The sequence below is a fragment of the Triticum urartu genome, chromosome 2A (assembly GCF_056163025.1).
Source record: "Triticum urartu cultivar PI428250 chromosome 2A, HENAU_Tu73, whole genome shotgun sequence".
Classification (NCBI taxonomy): domain Eukaryota; kingdom Viridiplantae; phylum Streptophyta; class Magnoliopsida; order Poales; family Poaceae; genus Triticum; species Triticum urartu.
Window position 1 is genome coordinate 8538107 of NC_141874.1, and position 13773 is coordinate 8551879.

The following is a 13773-nucleotide window of genomic DNA, read 5'->3' on the forward strand; positions in this document are numbered from 1 at the left end:
CGCAATAGTGTTGTAGTTGGCGGCCTTTGAGGCTTGCACCTACTTATAATGTTGAACACCTCCTCTTGTGTTAATGGTTGCTGAAAGTCAGCTCTTTGGGACGGCACTTTGATAGTTGGATCACCTCCTTTTGTGTTTGGCATTGAAGCATCTCTATGAGTAGGCACCTTGGGGCTTGCAGTTGCAGTGGTGCCTTCCTGACCAGCTGTGGTGGTTTTGACTGTGACCATGCTGCTAACTGACACATCTGTTGGCACACTGGTATCTGTAGTTGGCATCTTTCCAGTCTGAGTTGGCAGCAACCTAGCAGAACTTGGCACCCCTGCATCAATGGCTGCGGCTCGCAGTTCTCTCTCGTCTCTGAACCCCAAACCTTTTGTGGCATGTTCCCCCTTTGTGCTCCTGGCAAACTTGACAATCTTCTCCTTAGGTGGTTTTGGTGGAACTGTTGAAAGGGGAGTCTTCCCCTTGATCTGTTGAACTTCTGTGACATTGATTGGCTCTCTGCTCACTACAGTTGGCATATCAGTTTGAAGCACAGCTTCCTTGACCATATTTACTTCAGCATCTGCACTCACCATCTTCTCCTTGGTTTGAGGCAACTGCAGATTCTTCTTCATTGAAACTGCTTTACGCTTCTGGACCACGTAAGGGTTTGCCATGGATGCTGCCTTGCTCTTGCTGGAGCTTAGGTCTGGGAGCTGCTTTAAATATTCCTTGTATTTTTTCTTTGAATGAACCTAGTCAAGACCCTTTCCTGCTTCCTCCATGTCAATTTGATTCTTTTCAGCATCACTTGATAAGAATAGGCTCTTGTCAATGGTAAAGTTGATCTTCTCACACATATCTTTGTCGCTGAAATCTAGCACGGGAAAGGTGGTTGGCAAAGCTGGCTTCAAGTTGCAGAGCTTGAACATATCAATGCTGCCCTGAGACTCTGCTTTGTCATTTTTCTTTGACTTCGGCAAATCCTTGTCTTTCCAGCAAGTTTTGTCAATCAACATCTGTAGTGTGCTCCTGCTACTCAATGAATTGCTGCTGCTCGCAGGGGTGGCATAAGTGCTAGTCCTCCTGCATATGTTGCCACCTGTACCACCAGAACCAGGGGCGTTGTCATCATCATTGTCATCGCTGTTGTCGCTGCCTCCATTGGATCCCCCTTTATCATCACCATAACCATCCTCGTCTTCTTCATCATCGTCTTCTTCCCTCTCACTGCCATCAGCTGCTGCGCCTTTGTCTTCTCCCCTCTCACTGCCATCAACTGCTACCCCTTTGTCCCCGTCCCCCTCTTTGGCCTCACCTTCTTCCTCCTCCTCCGCTGCATCACTATCTTCTTCCTTGTCCTCCTCCTCTCCTTTGTCCTCTTCTTGTTTGTCCTCCTCCTCCTCCTCCTCCTCCCCCTCTTCCTCTTCCTCCTCATCCTCCTCCTCCTCTGCATCTTCTTCATTGTCATCCTCATCCTTGTCCTCCTCCTCTGATTCATCCGCATCTGTGTCCTCATCGTCGTCAGCATCTATCGCTGCTTCCATTTCCTCATCTTCTTCTGACTCATCCTCAACAAACTCTTCTTCTTCTTGTATAGTTGACCGCCTTCTCTTTCTTTTTGGAGCACGGCGTGACGCCCCAGTTTGCATTGATGGCCGCTGTACGTAAGGATCAATATCTGGTTCCTCGTCATCGATATTGGCAACTGCTTCAATGAAGGTGCCAACCTGTTCAGTTACAGCCTTGCACAGCTCATTGACCACTTTCGCAATCTTTGCCTTTTTCTGCATCAACACAAAAAAGATTCGGTACTGATTCTGTTAGAAAAAATAATAAAAAGTAAAAATGTCTGTAACTGACCATGATGTGATAAGCAAAAACGACTAATACACACTTTCTGGCCAACTAAAAACATGATTCTAGCCAACTACACATGCACTGTGGCACAAACTAAAAAACGTGCATTCTGCCAAGAGTTGATGACAATGGTTGTAAATGAACACTTTGACTGTCCAAAAGAACATGTGCAACTACAAAAGCTTATATGTGCAACTAAACATACATCACAGCCAACTAAATTCTGTATTCTTGCAACTACAAAAGTTATACATGTCCATCTGAACATACATCCCAGCCAATAGAAAAATATTGGTAAGTGATACAAGTTTCTGTATGCAAAACACTAACCTGCGGATTGTATGTTATTGGTAACTTGGATGCCACGAATGCTTCAGCTTGCAAAATTCCACTAAATAGTGGTGTCTGCTCCGTGCCTCTATACTCCTCTTTAAGCTGATGTGAAAAAAAGAGAAACAGAAAATAACAAGTTTATCAAAATAGATTTGTGTGTTGAATGAAACCACACATTACAACCTGTGCAACTACAACAAAATACTGGGGTAGAAAAATTCAACTATACATATATGCAACTGAACAAAGACACAAAAACTGTGCAACACACATGGCACCTAAAAAAAGTTTCTACCAACTGATGCAACACATCCGTGCAACAAGATTAGTAAAACTGTGCAACTTAAAAAAGATGGTGTGCCAATTTAAAATGAACACGTGTGCAAATTGCCAAACTGAAAGCTACAATCTGTGCAACTACATGCATTGTTGTGCCAGCTGATGTTAGTTTTCTGTGCAATTTCCAAAAAGAGTGACCAGACATCAAAAGAACATAGAAGGAAGACACTGTTGGAAAAAAAACAAAAAAGAACTCACTTGTAATTTGCCGAACACACCAGGAGAGATAGTATCCTTCTTGATCACCTTGGCAATTAGAGTACTATCCCATGCATTCGATCGTATCGCGCAGTTGCTTACTGGGATGTCATGTATGAGCGCATCAAGGTATAGTATCTGCACCGGACCCAAACAAAAGAAAAGGCCAAGTTCAGTTATTGTTATGAGAATTTCAGCAAACTATAACTGCAAAGAAAAAACGGGAACAGATGGAAAAAAGTGGTCGTTTTCACTAACCATCAAGTGATACAAGCAGCAGCAGACAGTTTGCTTCTCCTGGTCCATGTTCCGGAAAGCTTCGTTAATGTGTTCTGCTACAAAGAGGAAGATGTTTGTATTCTTTAGCATTTGATGATCTAGCACAAGTCCATAACACTTTGGGCTGAGCTTCAAGGCCGTGGTTGGTGCTAGAAAAGTGCTGAAGGCAACCGCAAGCCAGGCCATAAAGAATGTGTCATCCGTTCTTCCAGCCATATCCTGAATCATCTTGAGCCATGTAGTGATCTGGGGATGAGAATTTCCAGTTATGTTGAAAGCCTGTCTGAATCTCCTAGTGGCATCCTTGTCAACTAAATATCTGACTTTTGGACCCTTGTTTAGGAGATCAAATACCCTCTGAACACTGTCAGCATCGACACGGATCCTTCCCCTTCCTGGGAAAACCATTTCAGAGGTCTGTGGCTGGTAGGACTGCACCAGGAACTTAGTGAGGTCCGCTGGAAGTGTGTCTGATAAGTTCAATAGCCCCCCGACCGACCTCGAAACTAGCTCTGATTTATGTAGTGGGGTTAGAGAGGCGTTGAAATTTGCAAAGCGCGCTGGTGATGCCCACATCTTCCCCTGGAGCCACCTCAACTCCTTCACCGCTGCCCTGTTGATTAGAAAATGAAAGCATTACACAAACATTAAACACAAGAGAAAAAACAAGAATGAAAAAAAACTAGCAATCATAACTTGGATCAGTATTAGAATGAGCTATATATTCATAAAATGGATCATGCCAACTAATATGATGTATTTGTGCAACTAATAAAGCTCATGAGGACAACTGCAAGACTGCCAGTGTGCAACTGAATGTGCAACAATAAAACAGTAAATAAAAAAAGAACGAGACCTGACAGCTACAAAAAGTTCTAGTGGATGTGCAACAATAAGAAATGATACTGCAACACAAGAAAAACAGTAACTAAAAAAAGGTTTGCAAAGAACTATTCAAATAGCTCATAAACACACACAAAAAACCCACATACCTCAGCATCTGCTGCGGAAGATGCGACAGCTTCTCCAGCAAGTGCTGCCTGCACAAAAAAATGACCACTGATGTCAACTATGAAAAGATGCCCACTAGTGAACTACAAGATGCCAACTAATGCCAACTAATGTCAACTGTATTTAAATCAATATGACTAGAGATGTCAACTACAAAAGGTTGTTATTGATAGACTAAAAACAAAAATAGTGGTCCGAACTGCTGCATAATTTCAACACTATCTAAAAAAGGCGAGAAAACCACTTATATTTGAGATTTTACTTACCCTAGAAGATGACTCAGATCCCTTGCCAAGTGCTGCACGTCTAGTCCGCTTTACAACACGGAACTGATCAGCATCCTAAGAAAAAAAATAAAAAACATGAGCATGGGAAAAAACAAAAAAAATGTTATATGACCCAAACAAAACCAAAAAAATGGACTTGTGTCATCAGCATGCCACTTACCTCAACATCCTCTCCCTGCTCAACACTCTGCGCAGGTCGTGGCTGGCGATTAGCAGGACGCTTCGAGTTCCGGCGAAGCGGCTGACTTCCAGAACGCTGATTAAGCAACCAAAAGAAAAAAATGAAAAAAAGACATTAGCATACATGCATAAGTTGAAAACAACTCAAAAACAAAAGAGAAAAAGTGAAAAAATACATCTCCTTCATTGCCATCCGCATCTCCTCCTATTATAACCATTTTTGCCCTGCGGCAGGAAATACAACAAAAAAACATAGTTAGAAGATGTGGACAACCAACTACTACAACAAAAACTAACTTTTTTCTGCCTAGTTATTACTTGCCAACTGTGATAAGTAATACCTAGGCAGAAAAAAGTTAAGTAAAGGCAACAAGCTCAGTGAGATAACTTATTCTGAAAAAAGCATCCCTAGTTGAACATGAGGGGAGACACATGAAAACAACCATATCCACAACAAAAAGACTTGCACATTGAGAAAAATTAAAAATGGAAAATTGGCAAGCATTGGTACTAATTTGCACAAATCAAGGGGTCCTAGTTGCACAAAGCACGAGAATAACACATAAACCACCACAGCCACCACAACGCTGGTGGATTGGATAGATTATATTGGAAAACTGGCAAGCATTGGTGCTAAAATTGTACAAACAAGAGTCCCTAGTTGCACACAGCAGAGGGGAAAACAGCCAACTCATGCGCAAAATGAGTTAGAAGATGCGCAAAATGAAGTACAGAAACAACTAGTACATGGATGCAGCCAACTAATCAGGCAACTTGTGCAACTGAATGACGCGTAGACAGACAACCTAGCACAAAATAGCAAGCAAACTAAGCAGGGCAACTAGTGTCCATTGTAAAACACATGGACAACCAACTTGACCACGAAAGCAGAGCAACTTGTGCAACACAAAAACAGTATACATATATATACAGCCAATTAGTATATGGATGCATCCATCTAATTGTGCAAATGAACAACATATAGACGGTCGACCTAGTGCAAAACAGCAAACCAATTAAGCGGGACAAACTAGTGCAGGTGTAGAACATATGGACAGCCAACTAGTAAAAGGGATGTAGCCAACTGAGCAGGCAACTTGTGCAACTGAATAGTATGTAGACACCCAACTAGCAAAAAATTGGTGCAACTGCAGAACATAGGGACAGCCAACTACTATATGAATGAAGCCAACTGGATAGAATTTTATGCAACTGGAACACAAGTGTCTACCAACTAAAAAGTGGCCGTGATACAAGTTTCACCCTCTTAGTTGATTTGCACAGGTAATGATCCCTAATTTGCACAGGTACTAATTTGCATAGGTAATGGTCCCTAATTGCAAACAAGAGGAGAAAAACACATGACCCACGAGAACCACCATAAGGCTAGCAGATTGGCTATATTATCTCAAAAATTGTCTACTACTGCTCCTAATTTGCACGCAAGGGGCGACAGAGTTGCACACCGCGGGGGAAAAACACTCATCAAAAACACCAGATCCACCGCGAGGCTTCAATCCATAGAAGAGGCTCTATCGCCGCGAACCACTCATCCTCCCTGAACCACTCGTACCGTACGTATATGCACGAGCTCACCCCCTACTGCAACGCAAAAACAACGAGATGAGCACAACCCTAACCCACCCCTGCCAATCTGGCGGTTTCCCAAATGAAGTAGTCCGCTGGGGTGACCTCAACCTCGCCAGAAAATGAGTTCGACCTCCCTAACCCCGACCGCGATCTCGACCTCTACCTCGACCTCCCTGACAACGACGGCGACCTCACCGGAAAATGAGCGACCTCACCAGAAAAAGGAGGACGGGCGAGTGGGGAAACAAGCAGGGACGAAGACGTGGAGCGCGCGTAGGAGCAGTACCTGTGCCGCCACGGACGACGACCCTCACGGCGCGCCCCGCCGTCGACCACAACCCGGCGGATTTGGAACTGCCTCCGAGCACCAACCAACGGCGAAAGCAAAGGGGGAAAGTGGAGGAATGGGCGGCGAGAGGTGGGGGTGGACGGGGTAATGGCACGAAATTCGAAACCGCCGCCCACTACGCACGACGGCTAAAACGCTGGAGAACTACCTAATCCTCGATGACATGTGGGTCCCACGGACGATTTATCTCGCGCGGCGCGGCGCAACCGGACCAGGCGACTGGTCCACACGCGGGTCTGAGCGGCGCGGCCCCACCTCCCGACCAGGGGACACCTAGACACCGTGCAGCGTCGATCGGGACGAGATCGAGCGGCTCTCGTTCGGCCGCTCGTTCTGTCTGTTTAGCGCACGACCACTTTTTAGATTTTAGGTTTAAACATTTTTTGGTGGGTGGCATATGTGGGACCCAACGCCACTTACATCCTGACTTCCTGGAACCTCCGCTCCTCGATCTCGCCCTCCTCCCTCTCCTCTGCGCCCGCCGACGTGGGCCGCGTCTCCGTGTCCTCGGCCATGCCAGCGGCAGCAGCGATGCGGTCTGGCGTCGGCGCCGACGGAGTTCCCGTCTCATCCCCTTGCCCATTAATCCCGTGTCTGGACCAAGCACGACACCACCTCGGTGTTGCACGCCGCGACAATGCCCGCCCGGGCTCAAACCCCCCTCCCCCACGAGCTCTTCCTCGATGTGCCGCTCTTTTCGTCCCTTCTCTCCTCCGCTCGCCGCTTGGTCGTGGAACTAGTCAGGGCAGGGGACAACATGGCCGCCGCTATACATTGCCGTCGCCGACGACCGCCAGAGGAGCACCTTCCCCTGCACGCGCCCCATCCTGCAGAGCGCGCTCCAGCTCATGGGCTGCAAGCCACGCCACACCTTCAAGGTCTGTCTTCCCCCATCTTGCTTGTCCCACAATCTGTCAGCTCACTTCTTTTCCCTTGGGTTCAGTCTGAATCTTTAGATTAGATTCAGTATCCTACCATCTCTGCCGCATCCCTGAACCTCCATAGCAAGCGATGTAGATCAGTTTTTTTTTGGTATTCCATACTCCTCATATCCTACTTCAATTGGCTGATGGGATCAGTCTCATAGTGTTTTCGTTACAATTAGCGAGCGCTGTACATCTGCGTCATATCCTGCTTCAATTGGCTGAACCTACAGAGTGTATTTAATTAGTATGATGTTCACAGCAGGGGTGGAGCTACTAGGAGCCTCTGATGCACAGGCATCAGGGTCGATGTTGATTTCTTCAAGCGATTGTGTAGAGTTGTTTGGCCGTGCACCAGGTTAGGCTGAGAGAGCTGCATCAGGTACAGAGACAATCCCACGGCGGCCTTGTTCGGAACTGGTTCATGGGTAGGCCAGGTCATGTTCAGACGTGGCCAGGCCTTGGCGTAGCCTTGTGGGCTATAGCCTTTTGGGTACGTTTGGTGTGGCTGGGCATCAAGGCGTGAATGCCCTTAGGTGTTGTAGGGTCACGCCGACACGCGATCACTCGACGAACCACATCGGATGGGCGACGCTGCGCTAGGCTCGGTCTTTACACCTAGCATCATCCATGCTAATCCCATCAGTCACTGACCTCAGCTCCAGCTCAAAGGTAGAGTATGACATATAGATGTAGTAAATCTTAAATCTCGGGTTAACCATTGCAAAAATTGTGCTTTTAGGCGGTATCTTCTTTAGATTTTTTTTAGTTCTATGTACAGGGGTATTCTGAAGTTGAGAATTCAGTTCATTTACTTGACTTTATCAAATGTGGATAGCCACAAGACTGGAGACGCGAGACTTTGTGTATAGTCTAATAATGTTGCAATAAGTCGCTCCATGGTCGTATTTTCCCTCCTTTTTTGCAATAATTGTTCATTCACATTTTTTCAGAAACTATTGCCAATGTACTAAGTCTTATTCAGAGATTGTCAATATTGTTGGGCGTGTCCTGCTCTCCCTCTTTTATATTTGGTTGTTTGGTCTCACACTGAAGGTGCTAGATGTAATGTGGACTCAGGGCCAGAACAGAGAAGAACCAGAGCAGCTAGACTCGGGTGTGTGTTCAAGGCAGCAAATGCCCTCTTTTCCACTGAACCACCAACACATGCTAGCTCTGCTCTTTTGATGTTCACTTACACAAAAAAGACCACACTGTATCCATACCCGTGCATACACAAGCCCACACTGTACTACACTATTTGGGTACACACTCAGTACAATATCTTCAGCTTCTACAATGGCGTGTCTGACTGGTTATATTTGGTTTCAATAAATTGATAGGAACGCAGCCAAAAGAACGCTGATAACCGTAAGAAACGGAAGACAAAACATAAAATTGGATCAAAATCTTACTCGCAAGTAAGCTTTGAGAAGGTATGAGTCTAACTAAATATGTATGCCTCGCTGCTAAATATGGTTTCGTGTTTCAAGCATCTCATTGTTATATTACTTGCAGAGAAACTTGGAACTCACCCACATGAACGACGGAACATGGTCTAACACAGAGTCCTAAAAAGTTTGCGTAAGTACACTGACTTTTGGTTATTCTATAGGTATTCAATGATGTGCATTCGGTGTGTTTCATCATCAGCTAGGATTATTCATGCGTTGGATCGTGCTATTCTTGTTTCATCTTTTATATAGTGTCAATATTGATGCCGTACCTATAATTGTTATTTTCATTTTTAGAACAAAGCACGTCAAGAGGTTCAAAACAAAGAAACTGAAACGGAAGGTCCACTTTCAAGTGAGCAGAAAGACAATATTTTCCAGACCGCATAGAAAGAGACTCCGAAATGCAAGTCATCGCAGCCTTGTGGGTACAGATACATGGCCAAACCTTCAACTGGTTCTCAAAGGTTTCGTATCCAGGTTGAAGAGCAAGCTCGTGCTACAGCAGCCACCCAGCTAGGGCTGGACACGGGCCGAGCCGAGCCAAGCTTGATCCGAGCCTGTCTTTGGCTCGCTTTGAAGCGGCTCGGCTTGGCTCGGCTCGCTCAGCCAACGAACCTACTTCAAGTGGCTCGGCTCGTTTTTGGTATGGCTCGGTTCAGACCGAGCTGGCTCGAAAGCCAGCTGCCGCCAATCTTCATTTTTACTTACAGAAGACAGAACCTATGTATATAGTCCACAGTCTTGATTGTTTTGCAGCAATTAAACCTATATTTTGAAAATAAAACAGTTTATACTGCTTAAAATGAAACATCCAGCAGTATATTGTTTTAAGAAATGGTCATAGTAATTAAAAATAAGCTTAATTCTATGATTTCTTCTACAAAAATTGTAACAATGGAACAGATATGAGAGGAAGAATTGGGCATCATTTCTATTGAATTTTGGACAGCACATCCTTTGAAATTTGCACAACAAAACATCAAATATTGACAGCGAAACAAAGAAACTTTCACTATCCGCAAACTCATCTGAATCTGATTTGTCACCAACCCCGGAGGGCACCTCAAACAAAGTATCTTGCTCTTCCTCGTCCTCGTCCTCATCCTCTTCCACCTCTTAATGATCCTCCTCCACTTGTTTATCATGCTCCATTGCCTAACACACAAAAACAACACACACATGAGCTTGGGCACACATATATTTGGCTTTTGGATAGCAAAAACAGCACACACATTAGCTTGCACAAACATATATTTGAGATTTGGACACCAAAAAAAGCACACACACATGAGCTTGCACAAACATATATTTGACATTTGAATACCAAAAACAGCACATATGAGCTTGGGCACACATAAATTTGACTTTCAAAAAGCAAAAACAGCACGTACATGAGCTTGCACAAATATATTTTTTGCACGGACATACCTGGGAAGATGTAGCCTCCCTCTCATAGTCGTTTGTGGAGCCGGAGGCAGCGGCGATTTCGGCATGCACGCCAGCGCTAGTGGGGTCAGGGGGACATCGAGGCGGTGGTCCCCGAGACCGGCAACTTACTCTTCATAATGGAGTCCAAGGTCCTCTCTTCCTCCTTCTCCTTAACATTCTCCTTCCCATTTTCCTTGTCTATTGTGCCGACGATTGGCCTCTGCACATATCAGCAAACAACAAATGGTCAGTCATCAACAACAGTAAACTAATTACACATGGAATCAATGTAATTTCCCAACAAGTAGATTTTTTTTCAAGCTGCTATGCTACAGCAAGTAGATCATCAACAATAGAAAACTAATTACACATGGAATCAACGAAAATTTCCATCTACCAATCCATTCTACCCTATAACTTCATCCATCTATGATCCATCCATCCGGCTCTTCTAGATCTAGCCCTACAGGCTACAATACATCCATCCACGATCCATCCATCTAGCCCTACATCTACCTGACTGCGTCCATCGATCCATCCATCCATCCATCAGATGTGTACTAGTGCAGACACCTACGGCTAGGGTTTGGGAAGTTCATCCATCGATCCATCCATCCATTGATCCATCACATGCGTACTACTAAAGTTCAGAGAGCTGTGGCTAGGGACTGGGACGGAAGGAGGTACCTGCTCCGGCTCATCACGTTCCGCGAGAAAGCAGGGGAGGCGCGTCCGTCTACGTCCGGTATGGTGAGGAACGGTCGCGCCGCCCGTCGCCGTCGGTGCCAAGTCCATTGCTGTCAGTGTCGCGAGGAAACGCGGCATCGCTCGTCGCCGTGGATCCAGATTTGCAGCGTGGCGAGAGAGGGGCGAGGCGGCGCAGAGCAGAGAAAGGGAGAGACGAGAGACTGGCTGTGGTTGCTCGTGCCGTAATGCGCTAGCCATTGTGATGGACGGTGGAATTGGGTTGGGCCGCAAGCGAGCCACCGAGCTGGACCGGCCGAAACTCGGCTCGGCTCGGTCGCGAAACGGTCCTGTTTTCAGACCTCGGCCCGCTCGCTAATCCTATCGAGCCGAGCTGTATCGGGCCGAGCTGTATAGGGCTGAGCTGGAGCGAGCTTCGGGCCGAGCCGAAAAGCTCGCTCGTACATCCAGTCCTACACCCAGCAGCAAAACTCTGAGCTCAGCCAACAGGTCAACGAATTACAACATCAACTACAAGCTGAACATGCAAACACACAAGAGAGGATTAACTTGGAGTGTACTGAGAGAGAACAACTTGAGGAGAGGTTAAAAGAAGAGCATGCTGAAAGGGAAAGATTGTTGGAAGAGGAGCAAACATCAAGACCGGAATTTGAAAAAACATGATGACAAAGTTTGTAGCATTGAGCCAACAGATGGGAACCCAACAGGTGATTACAGTCATATGCTTGCGACCTTTGAAGATTTATGTTGCTTACTTGCATTGCTAAAAGTGCACTTATATTTACAGGTGCCTAAGGATTGACAAAGAAAATAGTAACCCAAACTTGCAAAATACACTTTTATAGAGATCTAGTCCTAATAAGACTCCAGTTCAAGGCCAATTATTATTTCTTCAAATGCGCTCATACAAGCTGCAACAAGGAATTCTCGAATGTTTAAAGCAATGGTAAGTCACAACCTTACTTTCTCTTCATGTTCACTTACATTTTATACGTCATTGGCATTCATAACTAGCTAGTTGTTTCTTCTCTTTCACCATGTGTTGTTGCTGCATCGAGTCACAACTTAAACAAAAAATGAATATGTGCTAGCTAGGGACATGAACTTAACTGAAACTATACATCGGGTCACAACTTAAATCAGTAACAGAACCTTTTAGTAGATGTACTTGTGCTTATGCTTTAGACATTTACACTTGTATGATTGTTCTAATCCCTTAGTTACATGCTTGCTGACACAGTATTAGTCTAGTTAGTCTTGCGATAGTTCCTTTTAACTATGGGGCTGGAATAATTGTATGGCATATGTTATGTTGGACTCATTAACTAGAACTTTTTTTATTTCTTGATTGCAGGATCCAAAGAACTAGCTGGCCTGGACTCTAGATCACGGACCGTTTAGTCTTTGCAATTAATTAGGATGGCTAAATTATATCTGAGTTTCATTTGATGGATATTTTCTACGAGAATTATGAACTTTATGAATCTACATATTATACGTATGGTTTTGAATATTGTAATTGAATGCATGTATTTTTTTACGGTTGCAATATGCTACAACCCACTTTCGGTTGCCACATGTTAGCACCACCAAAAAAAGTGTTGCGTCATATCTCAGTCGATATGCCTACTATTTTGTTGCACTAGGATGTTGTAACGGATCACTTCATATTGTCTCGCACCACTAATTTTTTCATGACGCGATAACTGTTCGGCGCCACCAAAGTAATTTTTGTTGAAATAGAGTATCACCATGGAAATTTTAAATTGTCGCAATAGTTTCTCGCTACAAACATTTCAACTGTTGTGATACCTATTTATCACCACCAAAACAAGTATGTTACAATTTCTTATTACGACGACAGGAATATTTGTTGCCATAAGTTAATGCGACAAGTGTAGTGGGTCGTGGCAACATGCCTAATGCTACGAAAACAAGGATTGTTGCCATAGTTTTTTGCCACAAGTGTAGTGGGTCGTGGCAACATGCCTAATGCCACGAAAATAGGGGTTGTTGCCATAGTTTATTGCCACAGTTGACTACTGCCACGGAAGAGTAATGCGCCACGAAACGGGCGTCGTTGGCATAGGTTGTTGCCACAAATGTCTATCACCACGAGATATTAGGCACCACGATTCGTTGCATGTTGCATTAAAGCTATCTCCACAAATATAATTGTGGCATCAAGTGAGTGTTGCCACGGGAAAACATGTGGCAACTTCCAACATGGATGTTGCAATAGCACACTTTATTGCCACGGTTGCTTTTTCGTGGCAATAACCTATTACCATGTGCCAGTCGGAACAGCTGCCAACGAATGCCGTTTCGTGGCAATATGTACTTATCGCCACGAAATGACATGTGTTGCAATAAACGATTTTGTTGCAATAGACCCGGATCCTTGTAGTGCAATAATCGCACCAACCGTTCAAAGGAAAGGTCTACCAAGAATAATAGGGCAAGAAGGATTGCAATCTATATCAAGAACAATGAAATCTACGGGCACATAATTCCTATTTGCAACAATAAGAACATCATTAATTCTTCCCATAGGTTTCTTAATAGTGGAATCCGCAAGATGCAAGTTTAGGGAGCAATCATCAAAATTACGGAAATCTAGTAAATCACACAAAGTATTGGGAATAGTAGAGACACTAGCACCCAAATCACACAAAGCATAAAACTCATGATCTTTAATTTTAATTTTAATAGTTGGTTCCCACTCACCATAGAGTTTTCTAGGGATAGAAACTTCCAACTCAAGTTTTTCTTCATAAGATTGCATCAAGGCATCAACAATATGTTCGGTGAAGGCTTTATTTCGACTATAAGCATGTGGAGAATTTAGC

The 13773-nt window shown here is 44.5% G+C and overlaps 1 protein-coding gene and 1 long non-coding RNA gene across 3 annotated transcripts; both read left to right on the forward strand.

Moving 5' to 3' along the window:
* The first annotated feature begins 6850 nt into the window (after nt 1-6850).
* On the forward strand, nt 6851-9288 carry LOC147982796 (uncharacterized). Of its 2 annotated transcripts, none has more exons than XM_087539350.1 (4): nt 6851-7289; nt 8678-8755; nt 8853-8918; nt 9086-9288. In XM_087539350.1, the coding sequence occupies exons 1-3, from the start codon at nt 6925-6927 to the stop codon at nt 8875-8877; spliced, it is 468 nt and encodes a 155-aa protein (XP_087395476.1). In that variant the 5' UTR covers nt 6851-6924; the 3' UTR covers nt 8878-8918; nt 9086-9288. The 2 variants fall into 2 exon arrangements, 1 of the variants encoding a protein (XP_087395476.1); XR_015614901.1 differs by lacking the exon at nt 6851-7289 and adding an exon at nt 7881-8451.
* Nucleotides 9289-11421: 2133 nt separating this feature from the next.
* On the forward strand, nt 11422-12593 carry LOC125540562 (uncharacterized). Its single transcript, XR_007297341.2, has 3 exons — nt 11422-11631; nt 11712-11870; nt 12279-12593. It is a non-coding gene; the product is annotated as an uncharacterized LOC125540562 (long non-coding RNA).
* The last annotated feature ends 1180 nt before the right edge of the window (nt 12594-13773 follow it).

Excerpts from the sequence above, each read along its gene's own strand:
- LOC147982796 (XM_087539350.1), top strand. The coding sequence starts at position 6,925 with ATGCCAGCGGCAGCAGCGATGCGGTCTGGCGTCGGCGCCGACGGAGTT. Across the intron at positions 7,290-8,677 it reads AGCCACGCCACACCTTCAAG|GAACGCAGCCAAAAGAACGC; the intron begins GTCTGTCTTCCC and ends ATAAATTGATAG. Across the intron at positions 8,756-8,852 it reads GATCAAAATCTTACTCGCAA|AGAAACTTGGAACTCACCCA; the intron begins GTAAGCTTTGAG and ends TATTACTTGCAG.